Here is a 17,830-nt window from a genome sequence, read left to right on the forward strand (position 1 = left end):
ATTAGCTACTGATTAATGGCACTTCGCAGTTAGACAATGTTGGTGTTGCACAGCCCATGTACTAGAACTCATGCAGGATTTATGGAAAGTTTATATAGCTTGGTTCTAGTCCAATTTAAATTGCAACATCTTTTTTTTTTTTTTCCTTTTTTTCTTTCTTTCTTTCTTACTCTTCATACATAGGAGAAATGTATATAAGATCAGGACAGCTTTCTTGTCCTTTGGGCTGTGCTCTATCCATTGCTGCGTTTCTTCTTCACCACACAAATCTTATTTAATTGGACTAAGATACTGTAAACTTGCCTAGTTTACTAGTCAGTTTCACTAAAACTTGCCTAACAGAAAAGCTAAATTTAAGGCTCACATCAGGGAACAAAATAAAAGAGATCTGAATACAGTGCCTAAACTTGCTGTAATTAGCTCTTCAGGTCTACAGACTGAGGGTGAAATTTCTTGGATGTTTTTGTTGGGGAGCGGAAATGTAAACTTTGCTTCTAGACTAAAGAATGCAGATTTAAATAAACAAGGTGACTTTATGAAGGTTGGCAGTGCAGCTTTGGAGAACTCCTCTTATGCCTCCGTGCCCTCACCAGCTTTTCTCAGTTCTGTCTTTAGTGTCTTTTATTCATTTTTATGTAATTTCTAATAGGTGTAAAGTACTTAAAGATGCACTACAATAATGTTGTGGCTCACTATTTGCCAATATGATTTCCAGGTTTGCAGAGGATTTTGGTGAAACTGCAGAAGGTTCTTCCCCTTGCTCTCTTCTCAGAAACTTAATAAGTTCTCTTGTTTCTTACTGTTAAGACCATAAGGTCATCAAGCAGCAGACTTGGTTTATGAAGAAAACTGAAAATTAAATTGCAGTTTGTCAGAAAAAAAGAACACTTGAAAAGACCACTCAGCTTTTGTATTGCCTTGCATCATTACTAACCTACTTATTCTTTAAAGCAAGCCTGCATGTCTTTGGATTCAAGTTACAATGGTATCTTAATACTGACACTTCATAGGAATCTTCCTAAAATAACCATTTTAATAGGAAGTAAGGATCAGTAAGTGGGGGAAAAAAGAAGGATGATAAGTCATTTATCTGAAATGTGTCTTCTAACATACAAAGTGCTGGAAGAAGAGAAAATGATTGAAGGAGATTAAAAATGGACCATTAGGTACCACCACCCAAAGTTTAAGCACTCTCTATGCAAACAGTTGAACACTACCAGCATAGCATTAACTGAATTTATCTTCCTAACATTTCTAAAATAAAAAAGAAAACCAAAAAAAAACTCAGAGTCAGGACCCTGAGGGAAGAATATTCACTGCATCTATGAATAAAACACAACCGGCACAGGACCACTTGGCTATCTGATCTTAAATGCCTGAATTAGAACTAAACAGAAGGTTGTTGAAGGAGGGGAAGTGCCCAGAGAAATGAAAAGCATATAAAGATATTACACAACAGCAAGTCTCCGGGTTTGACTATCTTACTTTTGAAACTCTTTTACCTGGTAAAGAAGACCTAGAAGAAATGATGGACTAATGTTGTGCCATTTTCTTGTTCAGAATAGGTTTCTAGAGAATAAGCAACCAAAATCACACCTTTTACTTGAAAACAAAGTACTGAAAAACAAGAAACAGATTGAAATTCATGAAAAAAGTACTTGGAAGTAATTAAGAACATTTGTAGAATAATTTCATTTTCTAGCTGCTCACCAGTCAGCTAAAATAATAACCAATAACCTACAGTTCCCCTCTTTTTCCCAGCTATGGCAACTTCAGCATGCAGTCATCATATATGTATTACACTGTTTCCTTTGAGAATCTTTAGGATAAAGATTACTTTTTTGCTGAAGCTTGCTAAAGAAAGAGTACCACATCCAAGCCAAAAAGATGAAGAGAGTTGAAGAACTAAAGGAGTAAGAAATTATGCTTTCAAAGTAAATACTCCTGGTAGGTCGAGGGAGTTGATCCTTCTGCTCTACTCTGCCCTGGTGAGGCCGCATCTGGAGTGCTGTGACCAGTTCTGGGCTCCCCAGGTCAAGAGACACAGGGAGCTACTGCAGAGGGTCCAGAGGAGGGCTGTGAAGATGATGAGGGGACTGGAGCATCTCCCTTGTGAGGAAAGGCTGAGAGAGCTGGGCCTGTGTAGCCTGGAGAAAACTGAGAAGGGATCTTATCAATGCATACAAATATCTTCAGGGCAGGTGTCAGGAGGATGGGGCCAGGCTCTTTTCAGTGGCGTTCAGTGACAGGACAATGGGCAAGAAGCACAAACTGAAACACAGGCAGTTCCACCTGAATATGAGGAAAGTCTTGTTTACTTTGAGGGTGGCAGCACTAAACCAGGTTGCCCAGGGAGCCTGTGGATTCTCCTTCTCTGGAGACTTTCAAAACATATCTGGATGTGATTCTGTGCAACCTGCTGTAGGTGAACCTGCTTTAGCAAAGGGTTGGACTGGATGATCTCCAGAGGCCCCTTTCCAACCCCAACTGTTCTCTGATTTTGTAACCTTTCCAGGCTGTCTGTCTGCTTTGACTCTGATGAAATTTTATTTCAGTTCCTCCTAGCCCGTGTTCTATCAAACTATACTCCATGCTCTTTATACATTTGTAATACTATCTTCCCATCTTGTCTTGGTTACCTTCTCAAGGTTATCCAGCATGTTTGGTAACCATCCTGTTGACATTAAAGAAGGACAATTTTTCTTTGTTGAAATCATCCTTAAAATGCTTCTTTAATCAGATGTCTGCTTAGGAGGCCACAAAATTATTAAGTCCTCTTCAATTTTGTTAATCTGTCTTTTCATGGAATGGTGTGAAGCAATGTCAGCAAACTCACTCAAGTAGTGGAGCTCATGTTACCAGGGAACTGCACGGCCCTGCGTGGACTCACAGGGGACTGCTGGAAAGAAGCGTATATTCAGCAGTAAAGAGAGCCCAGCTAACACCACTATTCTCCCTTGGAGTATGCACAGGCACAGAATACTTTACTGAGGGTCAGGTCAGATATAGAGGTTCAATACCCAAAACATCATGAAACGGAACCTACATGCAAAATCTTGTCCCAGTGGAATAAATTGCAAATATTCCATTCACTACAATGAGGTGACTTCACAGTCCGACATTTTCCATTTCTAAAGTACAGGGTACTTCAGTGGTATGATGTAACACAACAATGATATGATTCAGGATGTTTGGAGATCTAAAGCAAGCCTTACATGACAAACAAATGAAAGTGTTCATATTAAACCTCGGAAAGCAAAGTGCAAACTCCTCATTTCAAAGGTGCTGTGCTCACTTTCAAACACACACACAAAAATATCTCTGACAGAAAAGTGAGTTGGTAGGTGTATTTTCTGAAGTATACAACCATCCTTACCTGCATTTCTTGGCAAAAGGATGCAGTTGGTCCGAAAAGAATCTGACACTGTTCGTCTGCAGTGTATGTCATTCCTGGGAGCTTGGAGGGAATAATCACAGCATTGAGGCTCTGAGGATTCGTCTGTAGCAGACAGTTACTGGCCTTTGACCTGGCAATATGCAGAGATTCATACACTGAGCAAAAGACTAAAAAGTCTGATTGTCATGCTGACTTAAACATGCATTTGATATTAGAAAAACATGGACTCTTAAGATTTTATAATTTCTCAGCATTGGGCTGTCATTCAGAGAAATGACTCCATATAAATTAATATGGCTTACTTGATATAAGTTAACAGTGTGTTCTGATGTTGCACATGTGCAGAAAGACAATATAATTTATCAGCTACAATAGGAATTTCATGAAAGCCCTGGACAACATTTTAGCGTAAAATAACTGATTAAAGTTTGGATAGAGGTTTAGACAATTATAAAAAAGTAGACAACTTATAATGCATAAACAGCTGTGTAGTTTAGTTCTCACATCTAGCAGGACCTCAGAATAATCACTTTGATCATATATATACACACATTTAAAAATCATACATTTCTAAGCTGGTAGTAAGAAATTTAACTTTCAAAAACTGAAGAAAAATATTTCAAAATACTTAAACCACTTAACACATCAAGTCATGGGTTTGATTTCTGTCTAGATTCAATACAAATGTGTCAGAATGACACATCTAACTTATACTAACTATTCCAGTGTCATAAAGCAGACATTTTGAGGACTGCTTAACTGTTGTAAGTAAATTCTCAACAGATACATTTATAAACTTAATAAAGCAACAGAGCTTCAGGGAACACATCACTTTTAATAGCTATAGACTAAAACTAAATGTTTTCATTTGGTTTCTAGGCATACTGTTCTCTATTAAATATCTCATGTTGAATTTCTATTAAAAAATTAACATAGTGTAATTATATTGCATGGCTTGATATTGAACCACACAACATAGAACAGAGAATCTACATAATGTTCATAGGTCACTCAGTGTCCAATAGTCCTCAATACATAGCATCTTAATATTTTAAAAACATATTTACACATGTATAAAGTTATATACATGTATAATGTATATATAATTAACAGATGAAAATATAAAAATACAAGTATTTGCTGAAAACAGATTTTAATCAGTCAAGTGCTACACAGTTCATGATTACTTAGATTATTCTGATGGATTATGCAAACACAAATCTCCCACAGAAGTGGTAAAAAAAATATTGAAAACTTATTATTTCAGGATATTTATGCAACTATTTATACATGACATGCAGTAAGAGTTCTTTTTCTTGAACGATATACCTGAGAAATCTTTCCAGATCTTCCCTGCTGCACCGAGACCATGAAACATCCCCAAGATTCTGTCCTTTAATCCACTCCCCAGACATGATATGGAGGCCATCTGCACAGGATGGGTGGTCATTGTCGTGGTTGATCCCCATGCTGAATTTTGAAGTTATTAAAAATAAACCAAAGCACAACAAAATAACAAGTTGTTTTCTAAATGTTTGTAAGTTAAAACACTTGCAAGAGACTATGAAAACCTCATGTATATTACACGAAATCTCTCTTGATTTTTTTTCCACACCTTTCACAGAATTACCTGAACTGTGTAAGGAGCACAGTTCTATCCTGGAGGTGAAAGTGAAGCCTCATTCATTTGATGAGAAATATTACATACTAATCAGCTGTTCAGTATACACTTTAGACAACTTTTTGAATGTTCAGAACTGCACAACTACTTTAGGCTTAAAGAACTGTACTTCTCTCGCTAATGGGTAACAAAAATACTGGGAATTTACTTTCTGAGATCAGTGAATCATTCAGTATTTTGGCAGTGACTCTATCTTAATTCCATACGGAACTGGTTTGCTGAAATTTTATAGAATAGTAAAATGCTTACTAGTTTAATGTATTATTATTGTATCTAAAAAAAAATCACTTAAATCTACTGTTAGAAATAACACTGAGGAAGCAATTCAATGGATTTTGCTTTTAAAGACTTAACATCGTAGGCATTCCAGTGAGTTCTCACACAGGGCACTGAAATGAAAAATTCTATGAAAAATCTCCTTGAAGTTTCTGCTTTAACTGAAAGCTCACTGTCCACTCTCATTTACACAACCAGCAAACAGTGAGGAAGAAAGAAGGTAGATTTAAATAAAACTAAAGTTTTCAAAATTAGCTAAGTGGATACGTTAAGTATCCACACAAAGTGGACCGGCATTAAGAGAAACTAAATACTCTCAGCTGGTTTTGAAGATTTGTAAATGAGCGTGGGACTACTTTGCAGAGCACTTGATTCACAGCAGTGCTGGAATTTTGCAGCCCTAGTCTGCCCTGCAGAAAAGCAAAACTTTACAGTGAATGAAGCTTTATACCTTGTTTTGATTCCTTCAGCCAAAGAGCAGTCAAATTGTTTAGAGACTGCACAGATAGAAGTTTGCCACTTTTGTAGAAAAACTGGAGTACATCATGCTTCTCCATATTTCACAACACTGCAGTGCCAAAGGGCAAAAGAGGTCTGCCACCTGCCACCAAAAACACCAGTTCACTTTTCTTTTCTATCCCTAAACCCCCTCATGACTAGATCAAATTCGGGTTTGTTTTGCAAGATGCAATACCTTATGTTTACTAATGAAATGGATTTAAAGGCTATGTAGGGCTTTATCTTCCCTATCAGAGTGTCAGTCTTTCACAGAGACATTTACACCCCACAACCTGGAGCACTGGAACAGCTGCCTCTGCAGGAATTGGGTAATTTTGTTAGTTGCGAACAGTGTAACCAAGGTAATCAAATCTTTCTGATTCTCATCTTAGCTTCTGCCTTTTCCTGAACTGTCTGAATGGGACAAAACAACTACTTGAAAATTACTTTGCACCTTTCTTGCTTTCTTACATGCCTCACATGCAGAATTTAAGATGTTCTTATCTCCATAGTTATAGCCACTAGAACTATGGAAGAAGACACAGAAAGTCTAATGACAGTTTTCTGCCTGCACAAGAAATAGATTTTGCTTACAACTCTACTGCAAAAGTACTCGTTTATCAGTATCATATATACACTATGGTTTGAAATAAAGCATTTACAATACACAAGTACACAAAATCTTGTTGATACAAATTATTATAGAATCAATGGCTCCCATTTATGCCGTAGGAATTAACACATTTATGTGATATTTAAAATATTTTTTAAAAATTAGAAATACCCTCCCCCCAAATAATTTCTGATTACTATTATTTCCCATTCACTCTGCAGAGCAATTCTTGAAGTCAGACGTTGTCACAAACTAGTCTGTAAAATCACCCAGAAAAATGTGTGCTGAGCCGAACCAAGATCTTTGCTGTTTCAAAACCCAATTCCACTAGCCACCATTACATACAAACAGCAGTGTAACCTTTTTTTCCAATCTATTACCACAGAAGCATTCTGTACAGCCTATTAGTACATGAATGCTGAGGACAACATTGCCTTTTAAGTTAAAATGTGGTAAAAAATGTACTTTTAACAACTGTGTATATCAGCAACATTAAGCACTAATTAAAAATAAATAAATAAATCCAACCATCTTCCAGTACTTCAGCTGCTATACTTTTAGAATACTTCTGTTCTGCCTTGATATCCAAATGCAGTTCAAAATACCTACATTAATCCAATGGTATTCATTCCTCAATGCACTTCCATCTCCAAATTAAGTACACCTAACAAAATACCCAGCAAGCAGTGAAGAACACTATTGAAGCCTGCAACTACCAGAATGAACAGCTACTTTAAAAGGAAAGTACAAGTCATTATGTGAACATCAACTGATTAAATTGCAAGACAATATGTGAAGGGTATGGCTAAAGTAACAACAGAATGTGCACTTAAACATTCTCAGAAATCTTTTCCTCAGTATGTACCACTGATCTCTTCTATAGCATGGTAATGACTATCTACTTCTATCTGACCTCGTATCAATTACAAGAGCACAAAAAAGTAGATATGCAGTAGTACTGACTTCTGATTTCTTCCACCAGATCACATTATATGTGTGGTGAAAGAAAGTTGAACGGTCATTGCTATCTCCCTATCCAGCAAAAGAGTAAGTAGTGCAAGCACATATATCTACTTCTTCATTAACAAGCAAGGATATAACAATATTTGATGCTCACACTGGTGGTCATGGAATTTTTTAGTCTTCCTTGCTGTACTGTCTACACGAAAGAGACTACAACCCTTCACTGAAACAAAAGCACGGCAGAAACTGTGTTTGTGTGGGGGGCTGTTCTGTGCTCTTCCTACAGAATTTATTATGCAAGCACTGGCACATTGCCCTGTCTGTCCATAAGCTCTTTTCTCCCACAGCTGTGATCATTCAACATCATGCAAGGTAAAACAACACCATGTGTAAGTGGGAGGAAGACAAGAGTAAGAAGATAACTTTTATAACAGTATGAAAAAAACCATAATTAACAAAGATGAGAATGCTGCACTTTAGCAAGTAGTAGATCGTATCTATATGGAAATATATCAAAATCTGTATCAGAAGTGTTATTTTTTTCACTGGTATATAAAAATGCTCCACCCATTCTAGTTAAAGACTATGTAAGAGCAGATACAATATGAAAGCAGGAATCGTCCCGTGGAATGCATTCCCTAACTAAAATATTAGTAATATTTCAACTCACACTATGCAACTAAACTGTATTTTAATAATCTCAGTTTAAAAGTATTTTGACAAAGAGCCTTGGTCAAATAAACTCCACTGACATTATACATGGTTGTCAAGTCAACTGAAAAAATATTTTTATTTAATAAAACCTCTAAAACTTGTTTAAAAAACACAGCCAGATTTTTTTTTTTGTGATATGCAGGAAGTTAGAACAATCTCTACTAAATTTCGAAGATGACCCCTATTGGTGTTTAATATGCAGTAGGAACAGTACAAAGAAAAATCTCTAACCTCTCTGTGCTTAGAAGTCAGAATTAACAACTCAGACCACCAATAGTAGGAGACAAATATTAGTTCCATTTTTCAATTAAAGAGTAATTCTTTTATAGTTGACTACTGCTGTAATTATATGCATAGATCTGGGTTCAAGATAGATGACAGCATCTCTCCTGTCATCAAGGGAATAGGTTATATGCTTACAGGCACAAAACGCGTTCCAGTGTTAATGCACATATTGAAAAATTACCGAGTACCACACTTTGATTTGATTTTATTATAGCCAAGTTTTAAGACATAAAAGCTTTTTTAACTCTCAACAAAGGGTCCTCAGTCATTATGGTATATTTAAATAAGTTAAATAAGGCTATACACACACCTTCTGGAAATAATCAGGCCTGAATGGTGAAGTGCTATTTTATATTTCTTGCCACTATAAGACTCCAAAATTTTCCTACATATGCAACATTCATGGCATCATGAATTTGCTCAGTGACACCACAGTCTTCCAGGTGGAAAGCTTTTGGTTAGTGATTAATTATTTTAATGCACTTTGCAAATGGTAGATGATGACCTGGTTATCACCATCACATTCCACTCAAAGGCATGGTAGTGCAGCTGAACAAGAATGATGCTGTTGAACTAGAAACAGGCAATGCAGGCACAAAGACAAAGTAGTAGCAAAAACTTAATATAGGAATAATTAATTGGATGAGTTCAGCTAGATGTGGAGAATACATTTAGGTCCATCTGCAAATCATAAAAAGCTAGAATTAAAAAGATTAAAAAGAACTGCTACTGCTTTGTGTTTTACAGTCACTAACATTGAGACAAGTTAGGAAATAAGAGATGGATTAGGAAAACTGTAAGTGCAAGTTCTGAAGGAACCAGAAGTAGGTTGTTAAATATTAAGTATAATAAATAAATTCCCAAATCCTAGAAGGTAACAGTTCAATTCAAGAGATAAAAGCAGCAGAGGAATGATGAATGTAAACTGCAGTTCCAGAATAATAGTACTAATTTAAGCCCAGAACAGAATGAAAACTATCCAAAAAACTTTCCCTTTGTGAAGGAAATAGTAAACCTCTGAATGCAGCTGCCAGTTTATACCTGTATGTAGATGGGATCAGGGTGCCACCTGATTTCTTTCAAAATTATTTTTTTATAAATGGTTGCTATATAGCATTTGTAAATTTACTGCAATTATTATCCTACTGATTTTTTTTTCAATTCTAGAAAATAAATCACAGATATATAATGGATTGTACCACCTTAAACCCCCCAACAACAACTAAAAAGCATTATTAACCACAGAGTTATCCTCCCTCTTATTTCTCCTTTTCCTTTTTGTCATCAGTATGTGCAATACTGCCATACTATGTTAGAACAAACAAAACTTCTTAAACTATGGACTTGGAAATGACAAGATTTAAAAGCTTATGTGGCATTTAACAGTACAATGACTGTCCCAACAATTTCTCTAATCTGAAATTTTCCATGTAACACTATCACAAGGATCTATTTGATAAGTGAAAATAACAGCATTCATTTGACTATCACAGACAGGGAGACGGAATCTGCACTACTTTGTTAGCACTTGTATCACACTTTTTTGACAAAAAAAATTTATCACACTGCTATCTTTACAGAGAAAATGATATAAACAACATGTAAGTAGCTGATTTCTATAAGCTATTTTAAAGTATTAATGCAAAAAATGTATTGATATATGTAATTTGCTTTTTTTAACATCCCAGTTAGTATGACTTTTTAATAAGTGTTTAAAAACATACAAGGGCTTCACAGACCATTGCATAAATGGCATAAGACACATGCTTCTACTTGTAAATGAATTATTTAGCTTAAAGTGAATTGAAAGGCAAGAAACCCAGCTACAGAAAAAATACAATGTTAAAAGGTAGAAGATTATTTCTTTTGGAAAAACTTTGTCTTTGAAGGAAGCATCTGCTGGACAAGGAAAGCTCAATCTTCTTGTTAATAATTTGATGATGAAAAGAAAAAAAATATCAAAAGAGATACATTTAGCCAATTAATATTTCTCTTCTGTGAATTATTGTTTGCTCTCCAGGATGTTGGCAACTCAGATTACATTTTCAATCTTAAAACAACTGGGTAAAAAATACATGTACACTACTATACCTATAATTATACATATACTGCATGCTACTATCCAGCTGAGTTTGTAACTTTTGCTAAACAGCTACTTTCTTTACTACTCCAACACTTTTACCATCATGCTTCAAGAAGATCTAGACATAGGACTGTGTCATGGTCCTTTGACTACTAAAGTATATAAATAATGTAAAGCTTTGATGTGACAGATGTATTAGGCATCATAACAAAGATACATATTGCCCCTTGCTGATGTTTTTTACAGAGAGTATATAATACAGGAAAAGTATTAATTTATGGCAAATACAATACCCATCCTGCAAACTGCAGTATTTCAAGATAAACAATTAAGTCTATGGTTTATGTCTACGTTTAATCTTATGCCAAGGGAAAAACTGTACACAGAACATTTCTTCAAATTGAAGAAAACATGCCATGAGGAAAAATACTTTGAGCTATCATGTACTTAGTGAATAGACAAAAAAAAAGTTTCCTTATTAACAAAAGAACACCGAAACTATTATGATCTTTTGCCAACTTTTTCACAGCTATTTTAAACATATCAGACTATCAGGTAAGCCTATGCCTCCTGTAAGGCTGTTGTTCAGTTACTAACTGTTCAGTTTACAAATGTTATACTAAGGAAAATAAACTATAAATCCATCTTGGAATATTATAGTCTGGCAGAAATGGACACCTTGATACCTCACTAGAGAAAGAACTGACTAATCTAAATTTAAAGTACAATACTACTGTATCTTTTTAACTCACTAAAAATGCTGATGCAGTGCTATTTCATTGCCTCGGTGCTTCATTTCTTCCTGAGCTGCTTTTCCCTTTGCCTGTCTAGCCACCAGCAAAAAGCTAATGAGATTTGATTTCTGCTAGGCATTCTTGTGATATGTTTGCATAAAATAAGATCTTTCTTCAGCCTCTGTCTCTTCCTAGAATTGGACTAAGCAAAACTATTTTTTCTCATGGTTTTCAATCACCGTATAAATTTTGAGAGTAAGAGTAAATGGAAATGCAAAGCATGTAATAAACTGCATCCTTTTCTGTCATCTCTAATTTCAAGTGCATTTTGTTGGACGATTTCCAGACCACTGGGAAGTTTGGTATGATATATCCATCTGCCCAGTAAGCTTCTAGGCTGATTTAAATCAGCATAACTTCGTAACTGGGGAACACAGACACCTACTTCAATATGCATGCAAGAAGACCAGAGACAGAGACTATCCATTTTTAAAGAACTTGCGTACTAAAACATGAAAACTGAATGACAGAATCTAAGGTGATCTCAAGGACCTTGTGACTGCCCTTTTGGGACCATGCTATTTTTTTGCCATTACTTTCTATTTACTACTGTTGGAGATGTATTAAATGTCCTGTTTGTATTGAACATCAAAAAATAGGGGGGGAGAGAGAGAGAGAGAGAGAGAGAGAGAGAGAGAGAGACGCTTTAAAAAAAAGCTTTACAAATCAGTCCATGCACTGTGGATTTTTGTTGCAATAACTTTGAACAGTTATCTTATGGATTCTTTTCCTAGTCTAACAGAAAAAAGGGCAGTATTTGTGATGAAACTGCTGGGATGATTGAAATAAAGAATATGTAATGCTGAAATGCAATACAAATTGAAAACTCCCTATTACCTTTTATCAAAACGATAACTAAGAAAAGCACTGCATCTTTCTCGTTAAGAGTAAATTTAATAAAAGTAGTTTCTTATTAAATCGGTACTATGTTTTATAGATAAAATTTCCTGTAAAGTGAACATTTTTGAACAAACAGCACAGAAATTTTTACCACAGATAGTAAAAATATATTAAAAATAATATAAAAATATATCCATGTTTTATGGAGCTATCCACAAACTGCAGAGAAACGTAGTCATTTCTCTGTAAAAAGTAGTAAAAATTTCATACTCTGGTTCACTGTCATGAGATCATCTATTATTTCATTTATTATTAATTTCTGAATGAACTAAAATATTCTAAGCATGCAGAAAAATTAATCTGTCTCTCTTCTCAGAGCAGAACATTGCACTACAGATAGAAAGTACTTTTTTTTTCCTTTGTGGTAAAACACCATTAAAGTGTCACTTGTTTACTTTCTAATTTATTCTAAAAAAATTCTTATGCCACATTCTGGAATCTAAAATAAAATTAATTATATAATTATGCAAATAAGAACAGGACAATATGTTGCATGGCTAGAAGTCAACTATCTCATTTACGAAAAGAAAGATCCTATGGAATCAGGTAATTTCAGCAGTGTGATTCAAATCATGGACTGTTCATCTAAATTGTGTTTTCAGTAATAAAAAATGTGTTCTGTTAATAAAGGTACCAACAATTCTATCCTAATATAGACACATTTCCCTGTCTGGGAAAACAACAGTAAGCTATGCTTATCATGTGGTAGTAGGAATTAAAAACTGCCTTTGCAGTCTGTCCCAGAAAAGGGGAAGGCACATGGAAGGGGAAGGACTCTTTTTATCATGCATAAGAAAGCCTGCTGTCACTGACAAAGTGGACAGGAAGTTTTTTTCCATTTTTTTCCAAATTAATCCCCCCCAAAACCCTCTCCTGGTGAAGCTACCCTTTGAGACAGTTGCTGGACTAACTGGTAGAAGAATCAAAATTCTTGGTATACTCCACAGATAGGTATTTTGAAAAGAGTAAAACAGTGTCTCCTGTAAAACCTCTCTACGTTTCTTTCTCGAGATAGAAGAGTCATTAAAATATAAACAGTGTGGTCTGTATGTATATCTACCCAGGTATCAAGCAAGGCTTCATTCTTTCTCTCACAGCTGAACAATGAGGTGTCAAAATAAATGTTAAATGAACACTTTGACATAACATCTGAGACAAAATTCCATGTGCCAAATGCCTATATTTAGTGATCCTTACAAATATGAATCCTAGCGTGCGCAATTTTATTAGTGGAAGTGACCACTACTGCTCCTGAAGTTTCTCATTACACTTGTGATTCAATTATTTTCAAGATGCAAGGTCTTCTACCAAACCTAAATGATACCTTTGCTTTCCATGTACTAATCTTGTTCCTTCTAAAACACAAATTCAATTCTGAAATTATACTTTATTACTTTTGTTGATTTTATTGTGTTCTGTTCTGTTATCATATTTTGGAACACGATAACAAAAATGCATGGAGTAACTGGTGATCTAATTATTGGGTGGTTTGGGTCAGAAGTGGCCTTAAAGATCATTTAGATCCACCCTGGCTGCTATAAGCAGGGACACCTTCCACTGGACCAGGTTGCTCAAAACCCCATCCAACTGGCCTAGAACTCCTTCAGGGATGGCGCATCCACAACTTCTCTGCACAACCTCTTCCAGGGGCTCACCAGCCTCATAGTGAAGAATTGCTCCCTAGTACCTAATCTAAATCTACCCTCTTTCAGCTTTAAGCCATTACCCCTTGTCCTATCACTTGATGCCCTTGTCAAAAGTCCCTCTCCAGCTTTCTTGCAGGCCGCCTTTAGGTACTGGAAGGCTCCAATAAGGTCTCACTGCAATCTTCTCTTCTCCAGGCTGATCCACACCAGCCTTCTTAGCCTGTCCTCATAGAAGAGGTGCTCCATCCCTCTGATCACCTTTGTGACCCTCCTCCAATGTCCTTCTTTTGTTGGGGCCCCAGAACTGAATGCAGTGCTGCAGGTGGGGTATCATGGAAACAGAGCAGAGGGAGAGAATCACTCCCTCAACCTGCTGGTCACACTTCTGATGCAGCCCAGGACTCTGTTAGGTTTCTGGGCTGAAAGCACACATTGTTGGGCCATGCTGAGCTTTTCATCCACCAGCACCTGCAAGTCCTTCTCAGGGCTGCTCTCAATCCATTTTCTGTTCAGCCTGTACTCGTGCTTGGGATTGCCCCAAAGCACATGCAGGACCTTGCACTTAGCCTTGTTGGATTTCATGAGGTTTGCATGAGTGGAACTGTCAAGCCTGTCAAGGTGCCTCTGGACGGCAACCCTTCCCTCCAGCATACTGACCACACCACACAGCTTGGTGTCTTTGGCAAACTTGTTGAGAGTGCCCTCAATCCCACTGTCCATGTCACCAACAATGATGTTAAACAATGCCGATCCCAGTACTGACCCCTGAGGAATGTCACTTGACACTGGTCTCCACTTGGACATCAAGCTGCTGACCACAACATTTTGTGTACAACCCTCCAGTCATTTCCTTATCCACAGAGCAGTCCATCTGTCAAATCCACATCTCTCCAGTTTAGAGACAAGGATGTCATGCAGGGCAGTGTCAAAAGCTTTGCAGAAGTCCAGATAGATGACATCAGTCACCTTTCCCTCATCCACTAACACTGTAATCCCATTGTAGAAGGCCACCAGATTTGTCAGGCACAACTTGCCCTTAGTCAAGCCATGCTGGCTGTCCCGTCACCTCCTTATTTTCAATGTGCCTTAACATAGTTTCCAGGAGGATCTGCTCCGTGATCTTGCCAGGAACAGACATGAGACTGACCGGCCTATAGTTCCCTGGATCTTCCTTTTTTCTTTTTTTTAAATATGAGAGTTTTGTTTCCCCTTTTACAGTCACTAAAAACTTCACCAGACTGCCATGACTTTTCAAATATGATGGAGAGTGGCTTAACCACCTCATCTGCCAGTTCCCTCAGGACTGCCGGTTTATCTCATCAGGGCCTATGGACTTGTGCACCTTCACATTCTTTAGATGTTCTTGAACTTGATCTTCTCCTGCTGCAGGCAGTTCTTCATTCTCTCAGTTGCTGCCTTTGTCTTCTGCAGTGCGGCAGGAGCACTTGCCAGTGAAGAACGAGGCAAAAAAGTCATTGAGTACCTCATCATCCTCCCCGTCCCAAGTAACCAGATCTCCCCTTTCCTTCCAGACAGGGTCCACATTTTCCCTAGCCTTCCTTCTATCAGCGATGTACCTATAGAAGCTTTTCTGTCTGCCCTTGATGTCCCTGGCCAGATTTAATTCTATCAGGGCTTTAGCTTTTCTAACCTGGTCCCTGGCTGCTTGGATAATTCCTCCCGGGGTAACCTTGCTTCCACTCTCTGTAGGATTTTGTTTTGTGTTCAAGTTTGTCCAGGAGCTCCTTGTTCATCCATGCAGGCCTCCTGGAATTTTTTTGCCTGACCTCCTCCTTGTCGGGATGTATTGCTCCTGAGCTTGGGGGAGGTGCTGCTTGAATATTAACGAGCTTTTTGGGCCCATCTTCCCTCCAGGGCTTTATCCCATGATGCTCTACCAAACAGATCCCTGAAGAGGCCAAAGGTTGCTCTTCTGAAGTCCAGGGCAGTGAGCTTGCTGAGCGCATTCCTTGCTGCCTTAAGGATCTTGGACCCTGCCATTTCATGGTCACTGCAGCCAAGGCTGCCCTTGAGCTTCACATTCCCCATGAGCCCCTCCTTGTTGGTGAGAGCAAGGTCCAGTATAGCACCTCTCCTCATTGGCTCCTCTGTCACTTAGAAAAGGAAGTTATTGCCAATGTATTCCAGGAGCCTCCTGGATTGACCGATTTCAAGATGGAGCTCAGAAATGAGTTGTTAACTTCCAACATTAATTCACAATGTCATTAAAAGATACTGCTTTCAGATATATATGGCTAGAACAAAGACACTTCATACTTCAAAGTAAGGTTTAGTTTGCCACTGTATTTCATTGAGAATACTTCTGTTTTAATTGGAAAAAATAAGACAACCATAATACAATACTTAATAAATAGCAATGTATTGAATTATGTGCTATAATCAGCTGTAAATCTTCAGCTTTGTTCCTGTACAAGCAAACCTAGGTTTCAGTGCAGGGAGTATACCTGCAATTATGCAAATTATGGCTATGACAGAGATTTCCAAAATTATTCTGAGTTTGCAAATGATCATGAAATTTTACCAGAGGCAAATGGATTTCAAATATATAGATAACAGCACAGAGTTTGGTGTATAAAAACAAGCCCTCCAAAAGAAAACTGTTGTCTTTTTCAAAGGTACTTTTATATTCATCGAAACAATGTATTGTGAATTTATTTGTTTGTTTATGTTCTCAGGCTGATCAATGAAAATCAGCAAACTCTATACTGCATACATTTTGAGTCTATTTGAATGATTTGAATGATCATTTATGGGCAAATAAATTATTTGATGTACAGAAGACAAAAAAATTAAGGGGTTTTTATTTATACTTTTAGAGGCAAAATCTTTGAGAAAGTTTTTGCTTCTCCTATGCTGCTGAATAGGACTCTCTTCACAACAAGACCAACTAGAACGGTTAAAGATATTACATAAAAAAAGAAGCTAATAGTTAAATGACTTCAAGATTCTGAAAGAGTTTGTGAAAATTTTCTAGAAAACATTATATGTTGAAAAAAGATTTATGACTTTTGGTCTGGGTGATGAATATTTAATCTCTATTTCTGAGACATTTAAGAATGAGCAAGACAAATTTCTGCGAGAAATACTCTAGGTAGATTTCAACCTCTTGAGGTTCTTTTCAATCGGACATTCATTCAAATGTTTGTCTTCAAATATTTTTATATTTATATGTGTTATCTTCTTTAACAAGTCCTGAAGTCAAGAATTAAACACGACTCTAACAAATTTAATTATTGCAACATTCAAAGTATTCCTCATGGAATGAGTACAAACATCTAATTCAATTGTGAAGGATAGTTACCTTTTTTTGTCATCCTTATCTTTTAATGTTGCAATGGCCAATGATTATTATACACTTTAATGGAATCTATCCTGAGAAAGACAAATTAAATCAAGGCTCTTCCAACTTATGACCTCATTAAAATATTTCTTGACAACATTACTCAGAGTTGGATCTGACACACAATACCACAGTCCCAAAAGAAAAAACAAAACCACAAAACCACCGTCTTGGGGGTCCTGCTTTTCTTCTAGACAATGTCAGTCTTTCAGCTAACCTAGTTATTCTGTTGCTATAAAGATTTCTGTACTACTCCACGTTGTAAATATTTTCTTAATTTACATGCTATATATCAATCTATTACTATAATTATTAATAACAAAACCACGGTTTTCCAAATGTTTCATAAGAATTAAAACCCTTCCTAAAAGAAAAAAGGAACACCTGAAGTACACAATCAAATTAATCAAACCATAATATTATTAATGTTAACATACACTAGGGTTTGTTATCCACATACTTACTTGTGACCCATTTCATGGGCAATGGTAAAAGCGAGATTCAGACCATTGTCCTCTGCAATTATACATTTTCGTTTTTCACTGCACATTCCACTCAGATAGGCTATACCTAGGAAACACAACCACCACATTCAATTATTTTTTATTATTACTAACTG

At 36.7% G+C, this 17,830-nt stretch overlaps 1 protein-coding gene across 3 annotated transcripts in view; it reads right to left on the minus strand.

The window, feature by feature from the left end:
* ADAMTS19 (ADAM metallopeptidase with thrombospondin type 1 motif 19) overlaps window positions 1-17,830 on the minus strand; it is a 159,704-nt gene that overhangs the window by 57,963 nt on the left and 83,911 nt on the right. For all 3 annotated transcript variants that reach the window (XM_080373138.1, XM_080373136.1, XM_080373137.1), the window contains exons 8-10: window positions 17,676-17,781; window positions 4,727-4,867; window positions 3,377-3,527 (exon numbers count right to left, since the gene is read on the minus strand). In XM_080373138.1, coding sequence (XP_080229264.1) covers window positions 3,377-3,527; window positions 4,727-4,867; window positions 17,676-17,781 — 398 coding nt within the window. The remainder of the gene's footprint in view (window positions 1-3,376; window positions 3,528-4,726; window positions 4,868-17,675; window positions 17,782-17,830) is intronic.

This window comes from Falco punctatus, assembly GCF_963210335.1.
Source record: "Falco punctatus genome assembly, chromosome: Z".
Classification (NCBI taxonomy): domain Eukaryota; kingdom Metazoa; phylum Chordata; class Aves; order Falconiformes; family Falconidae; genus Falco; species Falco punctatus.